This window comes from Canis lupus, chromosome X (assembly GCF_011100685.1).
Source record: "Canis lupus familiaris isolate Mischka breed German Shepherd chromosome X, alternate assembly UU_Cfam_GSD_1.0, whole genome shotgun sequence".
In the NCBI taxonomy this organism is placed as follows: Eukaryota; Metazoa; Chordata; class Mammalia; order Carnivora; family Canidae; genus Canis; species Canis lupus.
Genome location: NC_049260.1, coordinates 85,639,508 through 85,660,769, shown reverse-complemented (window position 1 = coordinate 85,660,769; position 21,262 = coordinate 85,639,508). Strand labels below are relative to the sequence as shown.

Below are 21,262 nucleotides of genomic sequence, written 5' to 3'. Positions count from 1 at the left end.
TCTCAAGACAGCCAAACAGTACCCGGCTCTCCTGAGACTTGGATGCAGAGAGAAATTTGTCATTTGGGCTTGTTCAGGGCAAGAGGTGACACTCACCTTCAAATACTAACTTCCCAGAAGATCACAAGCACATGAATTGCAAATGTCACTTGGTATAATATATGCTTCTTTCTCTGCCAAAGCAAGGATGTCATTACCTGGAAGAGTGAGGCAAACGTTTGTAGAAGCTTCATGTCTTCATCTTCTCTTCCATTCAGGAGATGAGACAAGTGGCCCTTTATCACATTTCCATTTCCTTTTGCCGGCAGAACAGTTTGGTAATGAGACACTTAAATTGATCTACCCAGCTCAGCCTCCAGAGGGTCCTGGAGGGCCCAGGGATGGGAAATAAAGGGGAGCCAGTCACCTTATGGATCTGAGCCTCATCTTCTCCCCTGGGGAGGATAAACATTCCTATCCCACAAGACGAGTACAAGGAGTCAGCAAGGATCATGCATAAATTTGAGCTGTAAACTATGAGGCAAGAACTCTAAACTGCTATTCATTTTATACAATTGAAGGCAAAGACTGTCTTCTTGGTTTCCCAGAGAAAGTTAAACACATTGTAGGAGTTCAATAATAGGTTTTACTTTAAAATCAATTCCATTGAAATCTGGTTTTAGATGTGGTGCATATAAAATAGACCATTCACCTCTGAGAACTGAATCAAACAGATTATCAGATCCATCAGCTCCTTGATTTCAAGTGGTAGAGGACAAAATTATGAATAGGTAGAGGCAGTACTTGACTTTGGTCTCTTGGAGCCATTACCTGCTCTCCAGTGAGCAGCAGCAAGAAGCAGGGTTTCAGTTAGCATGAAAAAACTGGTCAAAGGTAACTCCAACTTTGCATCATCAATCAGAAGTATTATGAGTGTCTTCAGAAGGGAAAGAAATAATTTGTGCCATGTCTTAGGAGGTTAACACTGTGCCAACTTCTTGATAATATCTCATCTGATTCTCAAAATAGCTTTATGAAGAAGGGATTATTCTCTAGCATAGCACTGGTACATAGCACTGGTACACAGTAAACAGTAACTAAGTGATAACTGCTATTAATGCTATTACAATTGATAACCTTAATAATAATAAACTGAAGTACAGTGGGCTTGAGTAACTTATCCAAGGTTGCAGAGCCAGGACTTGAACCAAGGTCTTTCCCACCCAAAAGTCCGGGCTTTTTCTACTATACCCTTTTGCAAGAAGAGAAAGATCTGATGTGAAAACAGTTGATTTTCCAACTCCTTAGCCAGGCTGCCTCCATAAACTGGCCACTTGAGATCTTCAAGCACCTAAGACTCTCTTTGGTCTTCCTCTCTCACAGGTTGCTAAATTGCTATGAACCATGGCCCAACTCTACTACAAAAAAGTCAACTACTCACCATACAGAGATCGCATCCCCCTGCAAATTGTGAGGGCTGAGACTGAGCTCTCTGCAGAAGAGAAGGCTTTCCTCAATGCGGTGGAGAAGGGGGACTATGCTACCGTGAAGCAGGCCCTACAGGAGGCTGAGATCTACTACAATGTCAACATCAACTGCATGGATCCTCTGGGCCGGAGTGCCCTGCTCATTGCCATTGAGAATGAGAACTTGGAGATCATGGAGCTACTGCTGAACCACAGCGTGTATGTAGGCGATGCATTGCTCTATGCCATCCGCAAGGAGGTGGTGGGTGCTGTGGAGCTTCTGCTCAGTTACAGGCGGCCGAGTGGAGAGAAGCAGGTAAGAGAAATCCCTGCAGGCTGGGGAAACAGCCAGGAACAATAAGGCCCCTGAATCAGAAGCCTTGAAACTAGGGAAGGTTAGGTAGGCTGGAGTTAAGAAGCCCTATGATGGCAACACTCTCTTTTCAGAAATAGCATCAGTGATCTCAGTATCCTAGAGCTACCCTGCATGGCCCACACTGAGTTTTCCTCATTTGTCTTTTTCCTGTGAGCATTTGCCCATATACATTCAATACCTAGCAACCTGGGATCCCTGGGTAGCGCAGCGGTTTGGCGCCTGCCTTTGGCCCAGGGCGCGATCCTGGAGACCCGGGATCGAATCCCACGTCGGGCTCCCGGTGCATGGAGCCTGCTTCTCCCTCTGCCTGTGTCTCTGCCTCTCTCTCTCTCTGTGACTATCATAAATAAATAAAAAATTAAAAAAAATACCTAGCAACCTGAAAGTGTGCACTCCATTTCCAGAATATCTAAGCTCCTTCTACCCTATCTACCTCCTGCTCCCTAGCTTCATTTTCTTCCTCTACTCAAAGGTTACATTCTAGAAAGGAAGAGACCAGGAATGCCTGGGTGGCTCAGTCAGTTAAGCATCTGCCTTTGGCTCAGGTCACGATCCTAAGGTCCTGGATTTTAGTCCCACATCAGGTTCCCTGCTCAACAGGGAGTCTGCTTCTCCCTCTGCCCCTCATGCTGTGCTCTCTCTCTCTCTCTCTCTCTCATGCACAGGCATGTGCATGCGCAAAACTAAATAAAATATTTTTTAAAAAAGGAGGAAACCAAACACAGACATGGGATTTGTCCCTCTCACCAGCCTCTCTCCTGGAGAATGACAAGAAGACCTTTAAACGTGAATGCCATGGCATAGATGCAGAGGACACAGGCGCTCATGTATTTTCTCAATGCCTGTGATACAACTGCATTCCAGCCCTAAATAGTTGGGGTTTTGCCTCTGTGACCCTCCTACCCTCTGAGGCACTTAGATTTAATACTCTGGAATCATATTTGAGTCTTTCCTTTTCCTTGCATCTGTGTCCAATCTCCAAGCTCTATGGTTTCTTCTTCCCCAATCTCACTTACATATTTTCTTTCCTCCCACCACTGTGCTCCTCATCATCTCTCTCCTAGATGAGTGATTCTCAGAGTGTGGTTCCTGGACCAGCACCATTAGATAGCACCACCAGGGAAACTTGATAGAAATGCAAACGCAAATTCTCAGGCCCCACCGCAAACTGAGGGAATGAGAAACTCTGGGGGGGAGGCCCAAAAAACTGTGTGTTGACCAGCCCCCCTGGGACTATGATGAACATTCAGGTTTGAGAACCACTATCCTACACTAACATGAAAATCTTCTAACTGGATTCCCTGCTAATAGAACCCTTTCTTAAAAAAAAAAAAAAAAAAGAACCCTTTCTTTTTCACAAGCCATCTTGAGCAATGATGCTGGCTTATTCTCCCCAATACAGCATAACAATCCTGTCATTCCTCTCATGCTTTCAGTGACTACAAGGTCTCATTACAAGCAAAACCAGCACATGAAGCCCAGCACTCAGTACCCTTCTTTTCTGGTCCTGTCTCCCACAGGTTTCTCCTAAGCCCCTTGAGTCAAGCAGGTTTCTTTTTTTTTTTTAATAAGTTCTAGTATTTATTGTTTTTTTAATAATAAATTTATTCTTTATTTGTGTTCAATTTGCCAACATACAGAATAACACCCAGTGCTCATTCCGTCAAATGACCCCCTCAGTGCCCGTCACCCATTTATCCCCACCCTCTGCCCTCCTCCCCTTCCACCACCCCTAGTTCGTTACCCAGAGTTAGGAGTCTTTATGTTCTGTCTCCCTTTCTGATATTTCTTATCCATTTCTTCTCCCTTCCCTTATATTCCCTTTCACTATTATTTATATTCCCCAAATAAATGAGAACATATGTTTGTCCTTCTCTGATTGACTTATTTCACTCAGCATAATACCCTCCAGTTCCATCCACGTTGAAGCAAATGGTGGGTATTTGTCATATCTAATAGCTGAGTAATATTCCATTGTATAAACCACATCTTCTTTATCCATTCATCTTTCGATGGACACCGAGGCTCCTTCCACAGTTTGGCTATTGTGGACATTGCTGCTAGAAACATCGGGGTGCAGGTGTCCCGGCCTTTCATTGCATCTGCATCTTTGGGGTAAATCCCCAGCAGTGCAATTGCTGGGTCGTAGGGCAGGTCTATTTTTAACACTTTGAGGAACCTCCACACAGTTTTCCAGAGTGGCTGCACCAGTTCACATTCCCACCAACAGTGTAAGAGGGTTCCCTTTTCTCCACATCCTCTCCAACATTTGTGGTTTCCTGCCTTGTTAATTTTCCCCATTCTCACTGGTGTGAGGTGGTATCTCATTGTGGTTTTGATTTGTATTTCCCTGATGGCAAGTGATGCAGAGCATTTTCTCATGTGCTTGTTGGCCTTGTCTATGTCTTCCTCTGTGAGATTTCTCTTCATGTCTTTTGCCCATTTCATGATTGGATTGTTTGTTTCTTTGGTGTGGAGTTTAAGAAGTTCTTTATAGATCTTGGAAACTAGTCCTTTATCTGATACGTCATTTGCAAATAAATATCTTCTCCCATTCTGTAGGTTGTCTTTTAGTTTTGTTGACTGTATCCTTTGCTGTGCAAAAGCTTCTTATCTTGATGAAGTCCCAATCATTTTTGCTTTTGTTTCTTTTGCCTTCGTGGATGTATCTTGCAAGAAGTTACTGTGGCCGAGTTCAAAAAGGGTGTTGCCTGTGTTCTCCTCTAGGATTTTGATGGAATCTTGTCTCACATTTAGATCTTTCATCCATTTTGAGTTTATCTTTGTGTATGGTGCAAGGGAGTGGTCTAGTCTCATTCTTCTGCATGTGGATGTCCAATTTTCCCAGTACCATTTATTGAAGAGACTGTCTTTCTTCCAGTGGATAGTCTTTCCTCCTTTATCGAATATTGGTTGACCATAAAGTTGAGGGTCCACTTCTGGGTTCTCTCTTCTGTTCCATTGATCTATGTGTCTGTTTTTGTGCCAGTACCACACTGTCTTGATGACCACAGCTTTGTAGTACAACCTGAAATCTGGCACTGTGATGCCCCCAGATATGGTTTTCTTTTTTAAAATTCCCCTGGCTATTCGGGGTCTTTTCTGATTCCACACAAATCTTAAAATAATTTGTTTTAACTCTCTGAAGAAAGTCCATGGTATTTTGACAGGGATTGCGTTAAACGTGTATATTGCCCTGGGTAACATTGACATTTTCACAATATTAATTCTTCCAATCCATGAGCATGGAATATTTTTCCATCTCTTTGTGTCTTCCTCAATTTCTTTCAGAAGAGTTCTATAGTTTTTAGGGTATAGATCCTTTACTTCTTTGGTTAGGTTTATTCCTAGGTATCTCAGGCAGGTTTCTTAACGGTCTCGCTTTCTTTGGAGCATAGTAGGAACATAGAGTAGGGACAAAAGAAATACAGAGTCATCAAACATGGAACACCACAATACATTAAAAAACAAAAATAGTACGAATCAAACCCCAAATCGCCAAGTACTTAGATAAGAAAGCACTTGACATCAAGCCTTATAGGATACAACCAAAGCTAGGTTAAAAAGGAATTCATAACTTTTCTACTTGCCTACCCAGTTAAACAAAAAGGAATGGAGGTAAGCTAAGTGATAACACACAGACCAAACATTGGAATTGACAGAGCAGAAAGACAGTAGATAAAAAATTCACTGAGTAAAGGGCCTGAATGCCCCCATTCTCCATCAGCACCTAATAGAGCACAGCTGTATGTCTACACTAGGAAAGTTGCTGTAATATCACTCAATAAATACTTATTTTATAAACAAGTAGTATGCAGCCAGCACTGTGTTAAGCAGCTTATACCACTGAGTTCACTTAATCCCCCCAGCGACTCTGTCAGGTAGACACTATTATGACTGCCCCCATTCTACCAATGAGGAAAATCAAGTCACAGTCAAATCAGTTGTCCAAGATCACAGTGTCAGAGGTGGGATCCAAACCCAAGGAATCTAACTCCTAAACCTCCCTGCCTAACCATTTGGCTATACTGCTAAATCTTGGGAATCCCCTCACAGGAGTTCTGAGACAGGGTAGATCAGTGAAGGACGGAGAGCTCTCTGGAAAGGACAGGCCAGAATTTGAATAAATAGCAAAGCAGAGAGGTATGAACATGTTCCCTACCCAGACCGTATCACGATTCCCATAAAAACTGATTTGTTCTGTGCCCTGTTTCCTCACAGCCCTGCTAAAGGCCTGAGTGATGAGTGATTTACTGTGTTACTCTGAACTAAGGGTTACCCAGATAACCTGCTCTATGATGACCTTGCTCACCTCTGAGACTGTGTAGCCTTTAGCTCTATCCTTCCGTTGACACCAATCCCATGCTACTATGTACTATTAGTCAATCTTACTTGAGTAGATGTTTGGTCTCTGTAACTAGATTGTTTCTTAAATGTTGGACATAGTCTAATGCCCAACTGTTTCCAGGTTCTCCCCCAATACTACCTAACCCAGTGCCTAGTATATAATGGACGATATATAAATATTTGCTGATGAATAAGGAGTTACATGTATCCCTCAGAAAAGTACATGGCTAGCTGATTGAATAAGACATCCTGGACTTTAATATTCAACCCCATTTAACTTCCTAACTGTTGTGAAAGAGAGGAGACTACAGGGAAGTTTCCAAAGAGGAGGCTAGCAATACCAACCCTATCTAAGTTTTGAACATAGGTTGTGTCCTCATTTGATGGCCCCCATCTCCCTCATATTTCCCAGTACTATGGCAAACCCTGAGGAAGAAAGGCACCAGAAAAACTTACTCTGAAATAAAATCTAAGGCATGACCTCCCCTGGGGAAAAGCAGTGCTTAACTCACAGGAATGAATCACTAATGAACGGTGAAATGTCAGACATATGGAACAGGGGTAAAACTGTTTGGGACAGGCTGTCTTTTCCCAAGATTCTTTCAGACACACTGCCAACGTAAGACCTCCTTTGTCCATACTCCAATATCACAGCATATGTACAAATGCACAAAACCAGCAGCCCCATCCCCAAGTCTTCTCCAAAAGCTTTCTCTTCCCACTCTGCTCTCTCTACCAACCCCCACCACCAGCCTCTGCTAAGTTTTATTTTCTCCCATTGCTCTGACAATTGCTGTGATAAGTCATATGTCAGTAACTATAACAACAGCCTGCCACAGTGCTGGAGCTCTGCCTTTCTGGGAGATAGAAACAGGATTTGTTTACCTGGGAGCAATCAGGGATGTGAGCAAACACAGGCCTTCTGAAGGACCACAGGTCCAGCTTGGTAGGCTACTCTCAGGAAGGTGCCCCTCCCACACACAGAATCCAAACACTGGGCTTTTTCACCAGCCCTCCTCCATCTCTCCAAGGGACTGGGCACAGCTAACCTCCATCAGTCTTGGGTGGATAAACTAGTGCCCTTTTTGGCTTTACTAGGCAGAGTTTGGCCTCAGGATGGCAAAAAGAACCCTTTTGCTCAGCTCATCATGCTCTTTTCCCTCTTCTAGCTTATCAAAAGTGCTCTCAGATAAAGATCAGAGGCCAGGCATAAATGGCTAACACTGGCTTCAAGTATCAACGCTCACTTGGCAACCTGTGTCTTTAATAGAGACCAAATCTTAAAGTAAAAATGTTGATGCTTTATCAGAATTTTCTACACCAGACAGGTATAAGACTGTACATGCATGAGTGTGTGTGTGTGTGTGTGTGGGTGGGTGGGTGTGGGTGTGTGGTGTTAGTCTTTTGTCTTCTTGTGTGTGTGTTGTTCTGAAGTCTTCTTGCTGCTCCAGAAATCAGACCCTCTTGGCAGCATCCACTCCCTGACTACTACAGCCTATTTGCGTAGTGGCAGATTTTGTGATTCCTTGGGAGTAAACACTCTTAAATAATTCTCAGAATTCAAAAGTTTTGTACTAAAGAAGGTTTAATGCCAGCCTATTTCTTGTATATTAAGCCTTCCCCTTTGGCCCACTGACTCGGGGAGCCACTAGAGGAGTGTCATCAGCTAGAGGAGCCAAACCAGCTACAATCCACAGCAGAGTCTCATATCCATGTTTCTGGTCAAAACCAGCTCAAAAATTAATTGTTGTGCATATGGAGAACTTGTCAAAATACAGATGGCTGAGCCCCTACAGAGTCAGAATATTGGGGTTTGGGCCTGGAACCAGCATTTTAATAAGCCCACTCTCACCCATTTCTCAGTAAGAGGTCTATGACCCTCTCTGTATTTGTTTCCTAAGGCTGCCATAACAAATTCCCACAAACTGGGAGGCTTAAAATAAATGCATTGTCTCATAATTCAGGAGGTCACAAGTCTGAAATGAAGATACCATCAGGGTTGTTTCCTTCTGGAGGCCCGAAGAGAGAATCTGTTCCATGCCTTGGCCTATAGCTGCATTAGTTTCTGCCTCCATCATCACACAGAGTTCTCTTCTGTGTCTTTTCCCTGTGTCTCTAGGTCCTGATCTCCATCTTATTTTTCTTATAAGACACCAGCCATTGGGCAGCCCCAGTGGTGCAGCGGTTTGGCGCTGCCTGCAGCCCAGGGTGTGATCCTTGGAGACCCGGGATCAAGTCCCACGTCGGGCTCCCTGAATGGAGCCTGCTTCTCCCTCTGCCTGTGTCTCTGCCTCTCTCTCTGTGTGTGTGTGTCTCTCATGAATAAATAAATAAAATCTTAAAAAAAAGACACCAGCCATTGATTTCGGGCCCACCCTAATGTAGGATGATCTCATTTTCACTTGACATCTGCAAAGACCCTTTTTCTAAATAAGGTCATACTCACAGGTCTTGGAGATTAAGATTTGAACACATCTTTTGAGGGGACACCTTGTAACCCATTCTACTCTCCATGAGAAATACCAGTCAGGCAAGTGGTTTTCAAACATTTTCAGAAGCAGAGCCTTTCATTAAACAAAATCCTGCCCAGATGTCAAACAGACAGACCCACACAGAGCTGCCCTAGTTTATGTGTAGATCAGGGCCTGAAGCTCCCACTTGTTCACACACATATACTCCTATACCTCCTTGGCCCCTGAGGATCAGGCATAGCTGGAAAACCACTCATCTCAAAGACAAAATGACAGACTAGAATTCAGAGTTTGAGGTGCTACCCAGCTTATAGCTAACAGGGTGACCCTAGGCAAGGTATGAGGTCTTTTACACATGTCCAGTTACAGAATCACCCTAAGGCTCAGTTTCCTCGTATATAAAATGAATCTAACGGTACCTGCTAATTTCAGGGCTTGTCATTAGGAAGAAATAAGATAAAGATACATTAAAGGCTTTTGAAAATAATTTAAATGTTAGGCAGAGGTCAATTACTATTGTTCTCAGCTTCATTCCATCAATTTGACTTCACTTGTCATATAATGTGGAGAGACCAGCTGGCAAGTGGCACTCATCATAAGGAACCACTAGTATAATGAGAGAGAGAGAGGCTGGTTAGCAAGCTGGCCCAGTTCACAGATTACCTCCTTCTGCTTGGCCTTGATGACAGGGAGATGACTCTCCCTTCTGCTGTTAAGCAAGCTGTATAACCTCAAAGTCATCCTTTCTTGTTCACTGGTGTCCTTAAGGACTTAAGCAACAGGGAGGTACAGCTGCTGGTCTCAGCATCAACAGCCCACCCAAAGAATTTTCTTTCTTGGTCACTTGCGTCAATGCATGCAGGCGGAAAGAGGCTAAGCCAACCTTCTCCCCAAGGCCCACCCCTCTGGGCTCTGCCATAATTACTCATTTGTCTGTGGCAGATGGCTCCAAATTAAAATTGGTCTCACAGATGAGCTAGTGAGATTAAGTTTCAACAACACTGATAAGTGTTTGTGTTAAGATTGTAGAAAATCAGCAACAAGACATTCCATTTACTCCCTTCTATCTGACTCGTGGTCTCAAGGAGAGATTGCACAGTGTGGAGGGGAATGGTGAGGGCCTGGGCAAAGGTGACACAGAGAGGAAAATTAAGGAGTCTAACCTCTAAGTCTCAACTACTCAAAATATGAGAGCGGAAAGTAATGGGGAGAATGGCCAAAGTCCCCCTGCTATTCATAGACAACCTGAAATGGTAGAAAGTATAGGCTTTGCAGTCAGCCACTTATTAGATGTGTTTCCTTGCGCATATCACTTAATCTCTTCAAACTTCAGTTTCTTCGTCTGTAAATGGGAACAACAATGGAGTCTACTTCAGAGAAGTAAAGTAAGAATTAAATGGAATAATGCATGTACATTACTTAGAACAGTGCCTGACACATAGCCAATACTCAGAAGTAGTAGCTAATAAAACCCCTACTCCTACTAGTTTGAAGCCATGCTGATATTGCCTGCTGGCTAATATCATGTATCCATTTTTTTCAAAAATGTGTTAAGCACCCCCCAGCACATAGTAGCTGAGAGGTCCGGCAGAGTGACCTTGACAAAGTTGTTTACTGTAATTGAGCATCAGTTTCCTCATCTGTATAATGGGGATAATGATACTACCCATGTCCTAGATGGTTGCAAGATTTAAATGAGAATTATTTCTGGATATTTGGCATAATTTGTAGTACGTAACATTCAATATATGATACCTATATTCTTAGCATTAATACAAAATAGTATTAACATTATAAACTCTTTGTTACCAGAATTACCCAATCTAACAGTAAGTATTTGCCTTTTCATAAACTGAGTAACAGCTTTAATTCTCTGATTTTCATTCCAAAATCAAAGTTCTAGACCAAAAAATAAATGGGTTGTGCCAATCAACTCGAGATAATAAACCTTCTTGGGAGGATAAGGCCAGAAAAGCTGTATCATATCCTGGTGGCCAAACTGAAACACTGAGTTACTTTCTCTCCTGTATCTCTGCTGACTTTCAGTGGACACGGCCTACTGCACTCATAGAGAATTGTAGAGTTTATAGATCATTTGGTCTGAAGCAACATGTCCAAGGTCACTCAGCTGAATCTGAACTGGCAAAAATGCTTCCTGTCTCTCAAGCCACTCTTTCTGCTACTCCACTCTGCCTCTGAGGGCCCATCAGAAGTGGTAACCATTACAATGAAGCTGAAAATAAACAAAGCAGCTCCAAGTAGTGTCTCTCTGGAACAACTCATTGATGATAGAGTTTCAGCAAATGATTAATTCTCTTCAGTTCTATTCAATTGTCTAAGTATTTTTGACTGCTAATTATATGTCTCACAATAAAATTGAAAGATACAGTGAGTGCTCTCAAGAAATTTATAGTATTGTGCAGAGAACAAGCATGCACATGCTGTCCTTCCAGTCCCCGCCCCTCTTAGTGAGCATGGCCGTCTATGTTCCAAGGGACACAAAAGATTTAAAACAGTGATATTCATCTCTCAGAAAGGAAAAAAATCATAATTACTTAAACTTGGTTTCAGGAAGACCAAGGGAGCTGGCTGCATAATACCTCACAAAGAAGAAACCAGGCAGTAATATAAAAAGCCAATCACTAAATAAAAACACATGTGAGTTTTTAGCCATGCTCTCTCCCTCCCTCCCTTCAGGGTTACAGCATCTCAGGGCTGCCTTTCTAGAGCTTCATGCTTATTGTTGTATATAGCCCTAACCGACATACAAATGTCCAGCTAGGAAGTTTCCTATTCTCCTATCCCAGGGCAGGTATATCTTATCTGCCTGTGATATCATCCTCTCTTCCTTCACCTCACATGTTTGATTGTCTAAAAGACAGCCATTTTCTGTCTCCTTTTCACCCCAGGCTCATCATTGCGATTGTTTTTTTCAGCTTATAGTTCTTGTTGCAAATTCAGTTCAAGTGTGAAATACTGGTGCAAAACCCAGAGCTCTCCTTCCATTTCCCTTCCCAGCTGTCCTATCCCAGTGCACTAAACACTCCCTGGTACTGTTCCTTTTCATATGCCAGCAAAAACCATAGGACAGAAATAGAGCAGTGCAAGCAAATGTATGCTCCGTCGTCCAAAATGTGTGATGTGGACAATATAGGAAGACACTCCAGACACAAGTAGATACAGAGGTTTCAAGGTGAGGGACATTTTTAAATATAGGCTTTGAGCTGGAAAGGAAGAGAGAAGAGGATGGCACACGGGTCAGAGGGAAGCAAATGAGCAATGTTGAGGGGAGTGAGAATGATGGTGGCCCAGTCAGAGTGGCTGGTGGAATGAAAGGTTGGTGATGAAAACAATGCTTGGGACTCTGTTACCTTCATAAGATTAGCCTTATGATGGAAGGTTCCAGATGCCACACCCAGAGTCAGAGCCCTGGGTCAGGTGCACCCTGATTCTTATCATAAACATCAATTGTTAGGTTCCTGTGCTCATCTATCTGCCCTCCTTCTTTTTTCTCTGATCCTAGTTGTAGTAAAGGGGAATTAGTCTATGGTCATTGGCTGAGCCACTCCTAAGTTGGAACCTTGATGAATAGCCATCACATCCCAGCTGGTGGTTACTTGTCCTCTGACTGGAAGTTGGGGCAGAGAAGACTGAAGTGGGGTGAAAGAAAAAAGCTGGATCCACTGATAACCCAGGGGACTGGTTGAACAGTGCTACTCCTCAGCAAGTATTTGTGAGGAGCTGGCCATATTGATCTTTAACTCTTTCCCCTTTCATCTATCTACTCCCCAGATGACATTCCCACCCTCCTCTCTTCCAATCCCTCGCCATACACACAGTTCCAATGTTGGTGTATCACTTTAATCTCATTGGTTGGCAACTCTCTTGGACATGGCTTGGCTTCCATGGCTTCCATGATATCATGGCTTCCTTGATATCATGGCTCAAGGAAGCCATGGCTTCCATGATATCATGTCTACCTGGTGCTTCTTCTTTTTCTGACCACTGCCTTTTAGTCTCTTCTTCAGAGTCCTTGTCTTTTTTCCCCTTCAATACTGGTGCTGCCCAGAGCTCTATCTCTTCTCCCTCTGTAGCTCAGTATCTATCAAGAGATCCGTAATTTCTTTCTCAATTTCAGCTAGATTTACCCACCTAGATGTACCCCAGACCTTTACAATTCACAATGTCTAATAATAAAAATAGTAAACACTAATTTGCATTTATTATGTGCCAGGCACCATTCTAAGTACATAATCTACATTAATTTGTTTGATACTTACAACCATCCTGTAATGTGGGATACTACTACTACTCATTCCTACATATGGAGGCATTAGGGTACAAAGAGGTTAAATAACTTTCCAAAGATTATACAGCTGGTGTGTAGACTAACTGGAATTTAAACCTAGGCAATCTGTCTGCAGAGTCTATGTTCTTGCCTGTGCTAGCCTCGCTTTGCCCTCCATATCCTCCTCCTCATCGGGGGTATCCTTTCCCAGGTCATGGCACCTTCATCCCTCCAGATATCCTTCCAGTGTTCTAGAATTGAAACCTTGCAGTGGTCTTCATCTTCATCCTATCCTTCACGCCCTCTACACCAAGTTAGTTACCAAGTCCCTTTAAAGAACTTAACTGAGGTAAGGAAGCAAACATATAAACAATTAGTCAAAATATAAGTGCTGTTAGAGATAAGAAAGTACTGTGTTTGTGGGATCATAGGTGTCTGATAATGTTACTCAAATGGTCAGGGTTGCTCCTTACTTACTGTAGAATAAAGTTCAAAATACTGGTGCAGGGTTGACAGTTTGAAGAAAGAGGGCTGGGAATTCAGGCTGAATTGTCACTGATAAATCCAGCCCTAAGTTTAGGGGGATAGTGAGTCCAACAGATAAGACAGTATAAGGGAAGTGGTTTCTTCTACCAGGAGTAGAAGGACTCTCCAGAGTCAGAAGGACAGCTACCTTACTGAGGGACATTGTGGATTCAGGGCACACTTGGTTGCTACTGGCAGAATTAAATAACCCTAATTTGGTATCTCTTTTCTATCCTAAAAAGTACAGAAGCCTTTGGAGGTCCTCTAGAGGGAAGGTAATCAGCATATGACTACCAGGATCTTGAATGAGGCAAAGTTTCCTGTCTCACCATGCTATCAGTGGATTGTTATTGCTTGTTCATTAGTTTAAAACCGGGGGCGGGGGGTGAGCCAGAAGAGAAAAAGGCACTGAACTTTCCAAAGAAATACAAATCAGAGAATGGAAAGGAACATGGTCCCAATTGCAAATCTCCTGTGCATCTACCACCTTTACCTCTTCCTCCAGAAAAGGGGGATTATGACCCATGGAGAACCCTTCTGAAGCTGGAGAGTGGAATTTTTAAATTTCCCTCTGGTCTTCAAAGACAACTTGGAGTGATTTGATGTTTGTGGCCACCACCAGCTCCATTATTCATATGAGGAATTGTGGATAGAATTTTTGAGCTAAAAATGACCTCTAGAGATCCTCCAATCTATCCCCTCATCATCTAATAGCCAGATAGTATCTCTCCACCTTCTGATGGGCCTATACAGTGAAGACTTCAATACCTACTGAAATAGCCAGAATTTAGAACAGTTTGGGCTTTGTCTACCCAACCAAAATGAAGATGTGTCACATTTACTCAAGCAGTTTTCTCCCCCTCCCACCCCGTTATTTCTTAATTCTCAAACTGAGGTTATTCAAGTATCAGGAACCCAGATAGCCACCACCCTTCTCCACAACCATGTTTATTTTAAAGTTTTTGCTATAAAAATGATACATGGTATTAGTCTCAAAACCCACTCCCTGGAAGTCATCATTATGAACAATATAGGTGTGTCCTCTTAGGTATTTTCTATGCATATTCAAACAGAAACATATACACACAAACACACATACACAGACTTCTTTTCACAAATGTTCTGCAACTTGTTTATTTTTCATTTAAAATACATTATGGACATCTTTCCCTGTGAATATACTTATGCCTACAATATTCTTTTTAATGACAATATTATATCATACAAATGTGCCATATTTATTTAACCAGTCCTCTATTAATGAACACTTTGTGTCAAGGATTTTTAAGTTTTTGGATTTTGCTTTTCTAAACAATGCTGTGCCGAATATCTGTGTGTGTGTGTGTGTGTGTGTGTGTGTGTGTCTTTGAACACCTGTGCGATTATATGTGTAAGGTAAATTCTTAGGAATGAGATTATGGAATCACGGGGAATGTGCATTATTTAATTTCAACAGCTCTTGCCAAATTGCCTTCCTACCAACAGTGTGTGAGAAAGCCTGTTCTCTCACATCCTTGGAATCATAAATTGCAAAAAAAAGTCAATGGTTTTGGGAAATCTTTGTCAATCTGACAGCTAAATATGCTATCTCATTATTGTTTTACATTTGAATTTTTATTGAAAGTGGGATTTCACACCCTTTCATATTATAAGCAATGTATTTTATTCCTCTGGGAATCAACTGTTCATTTTTTAACCCATTTTCTTACTCGAGTCTTCATCTTTTACTTACTGATTTGCCTAAACTCTTGGTATATTAAACTCATTAGCACTTTATTCATTCTTGAAAAATTTTCACCCTGATTTATTAAAGAATAGTGATTTACTCAGAATTTTACAGCAAGTCTGGAGCAAAAAGCAAAGCTAATTGTACTATAGATTTTTAGCCTTTTTGCATAAAAGTATTAAATTTAAAATTAATATTAAATTAGTATTAAATTAGTATTAAATTAGTATTAAATTTAAAAGTATTAAATTTCAAGTGATTAAGTTTCAAGCGATGCTTAAAATATCTTAGTATCTCTCTGGTGTAAGAAAGCATGGATGAAAGAGTATTCATGCTTAATCATTCCTTTAAGTTTCCCGTTTAGTACTTAAGTACCTTTGTTCAAAGGAAAGAAAGTCTATATGGCTGTTCTGGCTAGAGTTTACGAAGTTGGAGGCATAGAAAAGAACCAGACAGACCTATATGTCAAGCGCAAGGGAAGAAGAAATGAGACAGAGACAGGAAGAAGAGGGGGGCACCTGGGTGGCTCAGTCAGTTAAGTATTTGCCTTTGGCTAGGTCATGATCCCAGAGTCCTGGCATCAAGCCCCACATAAGGCTCCCTGCTCAGCAGGGAGTCTGCTTCTCCCTCTGACACTCCCCCTGCTTGTGCTCTCTCATACTCTCTCTTTCAAATAAATAAATAAAATATTTTTTAAAAAAGAGAGATGGTAAGAAGGATTGATCTTTAGCTGAGGAATGAGTTATAACATCCAAGCAATGACAAAAATCCATCTAATCCATTCTTTGACCTGGCTTCATTGGCAGCAGAATTGCTACTTCAGAAAAAAAGGGAAAGTATCAAATTATATAGGAAAACATTTTCCTGAATTTCCTTAGTAGGGAGGAAACATATGAGAGAAGAAATGTAACATGACAAGGCTATACTATTTCTGGTCTAGACTCTTCAAATTGTCTACATAGATCAAATAAATAGAATAGTTTCCAAATTCTTTCTTTTTTTAATTTTTTTTAAAGCAGATGTAATTTTTTATTTTTTTATTTATTTTATGATAGTCACAGAGAGAGAGAGAGGCAGAGACACAGGCAGAGGGAGAAGCAGGCTCCATGCACCGGGAGCCCGATGTGGGATTCGATCCCGGGTCTCCAGGATCGCGCCCTGGGCCAAAGGCAGGCGCCAAACCGCTGCGCCACCCAGGGATCCCTCCAAATTCTTTCTTGACTTGATGCCATGCTGATATAATCACCTAGATTAAGAAAGTGTTTGGGACACTGAGAGAGTAGACAAATACCTGTGTCAAAACAAGATGGTCAGACAACCCTGAGAGATAGGCCAGAAAGATTCTTGATAATGTAGAAGCGTTAAGTATCTTCTTGTCCTGCAGTCAATAAAATGTCATTTAGCCCTGGAATAGAACAACCTTAACAAGCTTGAAAAGGACAAGCCCTCTCTAGACTGATGATACCAACAACCTCCATTGTCTGTTAGGGTATTTTTTTTCTACTTTGGTTTGAGAAGAGCTAGGAACTTGGGGAATTCACAAAAGGGATAAACAAAAAATCTCTTGTCTTTGAAGCACATGAAGTGTAATTATAGACTCATGATATCTGGAAGGGGTGCAAAGAATAGAAGAAATCATGAGATTTCCATGACAAGAACCTGTACAAGCCTTGAATCATTCCAGACCACCCTAGAATGTGACCATTTCTCAACACCCCTACCACTTCACCCTAGACCAAGCCACCATTACTTCTTACCTGGACGATGATCAAGGGCTCCTAACTGATCTCCCTGTTTACCCTGTAAGCCCCACAGTCTAGTCTTTTCCTAGTGGCAATCAGCCACCCTTTTAAGACATAAGTCAGACCATGTCATCCTGATCAAAGCCCTCCCAAGCCCTTTCCAATGCTTTCAAGGCCCTGCATGATCTGGCCTCTTGCTCCTTGCTCTCATCTCGTACCACTCTCCCTCCCTCGATCTGCTCCAGCCATAGTCACCTCGTACAGGAATGGTCTAGCCTCAGTGGCTTTGCCTAAAATGTTCCCCATCCACATAGCTGCATGGCTGGCTCCCTTATTTTTCTTTAGATATTTGGTCCTGTGCTACTCATTAGGCAGGCCTTTCTTGATCTCCCTATATGAAAACAACACCTTCCCCATTGCTTCCTACCTCTTTGCATCAAGATTATCCATAGCAGTTATCACCACCTGACATATGTCTGTTGCCTGTGTCAGCCTCTCTAGAGAAGTGACTTTGTGTGTTTTGTTCATTTTCAAATCCCCAGTGCCTAGAACGGCTTTCAGAACATGGCATGTATTCCATAAAGATTGTTATTGAGATATAATTGACATAAAACAGTATATTAGTTTCAAGAACACAACATAATGATTTGATATTTTTATATTGCAAAATTATCTCTATAATAAGTGTAGTTAACATCCATCACCACACAGTTACACACATTTTTCTTGTGATAAAAACGTTTAAGATCTACTCTCTTAGCAACTTCCAAATATACAATCCAGTATTATTAACTATTATCATCTTATTGTATATTAGATCCCTAGCATTGGTTTATTTTATATCTGGAAGTTTGTGTCTTTTGAACAACCTCATCCATTCCCCCCAGCTCTCACCCACCACCTCTGGCAACCACCAATCTCTGTACTGATGAGTTTGGTTGTTTGCTTTTAAGATTCTACATATAAGTGAGGTTATACAGTATTTGTCTTTCTCTGTCTGACTTATTTCACTTGGCATAATGCTCTCAAGTCCACTCATATTGTCACACATAAGTAGTTATTTGAATGAGTGAAATGAATAGAATGACAGACCTAGAGAGATAGTCTAGTCCACCTCCTCCCCATCTTATAGATGGGGACAATTAGACTCACAGAGAGGAAGTGATTTCTCCAGGCTCAATGAACTGGCTCATATAGCAGAGCCAAGATGCATAACTTGTGATTTCCAACTGAGTGTTGCTTCCACTAATTAAAAAGTTGTTCTTTCTTGAGGTGCCCGGGTCACTCAGTCAGTTGAGCATCTGCCTTTGGCTCAGGTCATGGTCTCAGGGTCTTGGGATCAAGTCCCACATCGGGCTCCCTGCTTAGCAGGGAGTCTGCTTCTCCTTCTCCTTCTGCTCCTACCCACTTGTGCTCTCTCTCCTCTCAAATAAATAAAATCCTCTTAAAAAGTTATTCTGTCTTGAAAGCCACTCAAGTAAATTCTGTGACATTCTATAGTCACCCATTCTGGAGTCTATCTTCCTTGCCTCTAAACTAAATTCTTCATCTTATAGGCTAAACAATTTTCTCTACTTCAGCTCTTAGTGAAGAGGAGAAACATTCTAAAGATATACAAACTTCCTTTCAATGAAATATTTATCATTTCAAGGAGCTGATATTTGCTATGAACAAAATCCAAGACAAGGTTTCCAACCTCCATGGTGTCCCAAAAGACTTATATCAACTCCATGAAGCAAGCCTCTCTTGTTAGATGGCAGGAATCTAGAGACCCAAGGAAATAAGGCCACATAAATTTCTAAGTGACAATATTTTTGACTTCAAGTTAGTGCAGTTAGTGCAGGAGACCATTAAAATATATTCTCTAAAACTAAAACATGTTTTTATCTAAAAACCAAACCTAAGAGCCCCTAATATTGCATCTGAAACATTCATCCGTGATAAAAATGTGATCATAATTCACAGCTTTTGCCAACCAAACAGCCTTCCCTTGGAATACTAAGGGGGTACTCAGTAGTAAGCCCTGGCTCAACTTTTATGCAGTTATTTTTCTGCCCTCCCCGTTGAAAGTTTCATTTTCTTCTTCCAGTGTTAGAGTCTCCATTATTTTAATCAAAGACTGACATGATTTCTAAACTGGCTGATCCCATTTGTAAACCAGAAGCAAGATAAGGTGGGCTCATATAGTCTGTGGCCAGTACTAAGCTACTCTGTGCAATAGCTTGTCTGATTAGAGTGGAAACTGTTCTCTGGATGCTAGAAATGACTTGGGAGAAAATGCTATAGATCATCTTTGAGGGAAGTGACTCAAAGGAGCTAGGCTATCTTTACCTGAAAATCATTCTTTGGTCATTCCCACTACTTTTTCATTCAAACTACTTAGGAAGAATCCTGAATTCATAAGTTCAACGAAATGATTTAACTGGTAGTGTCAATTCCATCCCCCTTGGTCCTTAGGATTGGAGAACACAACCCAGTAGTCAGACAGAACAGTATGGCCTGATGTGAGCACTGAGCTGGCACTCTCAGTCCTGAGCTCCTTCTTTGGACTAGGCTGAAATTTTTCCTAAAATACCTTTGAACCCAGCATCCATAAATTGATCAGATGAACAAGAAGCTACCTTGTATCTAAAGGGAATGAGCTATAAGATAGAAAAGCATCTTTGGTTTGGTTTGGGTTTTGTTGTTGTTGTTGTTGTTGTTGTTGTTGTTGTGTTGTGTTTTGTTTTGTTTTGTTTGGCAGGGCGGACTGGACCAAATGGCTTTATTCACAAAAATCAGTATCACAAAGCACTAAAGAGTTAACATTCGTGAACTTCTTGCCAATAGTGGGTATAATATTGATGAAGCAACAGTAATACCTCATTTCTGATGCAGCCCATCATCATCTCCTCCTCCTCTCCTTACTCTTTCTTTTCCTCCTCTTTGGTTACTCTGGGAGTCTGGCTTCTCATTTTCCCAGCACAGGCCAGGGTACCATGGACTTCACCTACAAGCATGTGATCAGCTAGTTTTGGAGGACCTGGCCAGGGCTTCCACTCTACACTGACCAAGGGTGGCCTCGGCCTCCAGAGATGTGCCTGCCAGAAGCACCACTTCTGGAGTGATCTGGAGTGATTCCCTTCAGTGAGCTCCATGAGCTTTGATGTGGGAAACTGTCTCCCAGCCAGTTGTCTTGAGGATGTGTAGCTCCTGGGCATGGGCAAAGAACCACATATTGGCTACAGAACCAACTACAGCCATAGCTATCCCCCACCATGAAGATGAAGTCAAGAAATAGGAAGGAGTACATCTTCACTGTCTGTTGTATCCCATGTCACTACTCAAGAAAGCAATCTTAATAAAGTGTTCCATACTAGAAAGAACAGCCATGGGTGCTGAGTAGTGTTTGATGGGGAGGGAAGAAATGTAACCACCCAATTTCAAACCCATAATATCAGTAGTGAAGAGAAACAAAATGACATATCACCACAGGACATATTTGAGTACAGAATGGCCATTGGGCAGAAGTGTTACCAAAGGGATTAAACAGCTATTGTGAGGTTGGACTATGTCATCTCCAACATCTTTTCCAACCCTGTGATTTTGCAATGTGTATACCAGCTGTGGTGCATGATATGATGAATATGAATCTTAAAGTGGCATTCTCATGTTGACTCCATCCCTCAACTGTTTATGTGGCCCTAAGGAAAATTACTCAACCTTTTTATAGTTTAACCTCTTAGCATTGAAAAGCAAAGAGGTAATACTAAATAATATCACAGGGATGCTGTGAGGAAATTAACAATGTTTTGAAATTCTAAAACTACTTTATAAATCCACATGAAAAAGGTACTGTGCCTGACACATAATTGGCATAGCACAAAGGCAAAAATACAAAGCCCCTATATATAAAAACCCATAGAGGAGTTCACTAATAACTTGCAGGCAGTTATATCATTGATACATTTCTAGAATAAAACTGGAGTTCTTGGGGTGCCTGGGTGGCACAGTCAGTTAAGCCTCCAACTCTTGGTTTCAGCTCAGGTGGTGATCTCAAGGTCATGAAATCAATCCCTGCATCTGGCTCTGTGCTCAGCAGAGATTTTCTCTCTGTCTCCCTCTGCACTTCCCACTCATGCTTTCTCTTTCTCTCTATAAATAAATAAATAAATATATTTTAAAAAAACAACTTCCAGAGTTCTGGTGGATACCTGTTTTGCTGTGACCCACTTAATCATAGAATAGTCGGGATTAAATGAAACATAGTAGTAGTCTAGACCATTTCTCTGTCACTGCAATCAATCCAAGGTATATTAACCTCTAGCCTCAGAAAGAGTTCAGCACCTCAATGTTAATTTGT

At 41.6% G+C, this 21,262-nt stretch overlaps 1 protein-coding gene across 1 annotated transcript in view; it reads left to right on the top strand.

The window, feature by feature from the left end:
• Positions 1-21,262, top strand: part of TRPC5 (transient receptor potential cation channel subfamily C member 5) — a 182,543-nt gene that overhangs the window by 19,904 nt on the left and 141,377 nt on the right. Inside the window, exon 3 of the mRNA XM_038588105.1 lies at positions 1,363-1,761. Within this exon, the coding sequence (XP_038444033.1) occupies positions 1,384-1,761 (378 nt within the window). The 5' untranslated portion in view covers positions 1,363-1,383. The remainder of the gene's footprint in view (positions 1-1,362; positions 1,762-21,262) is intronic.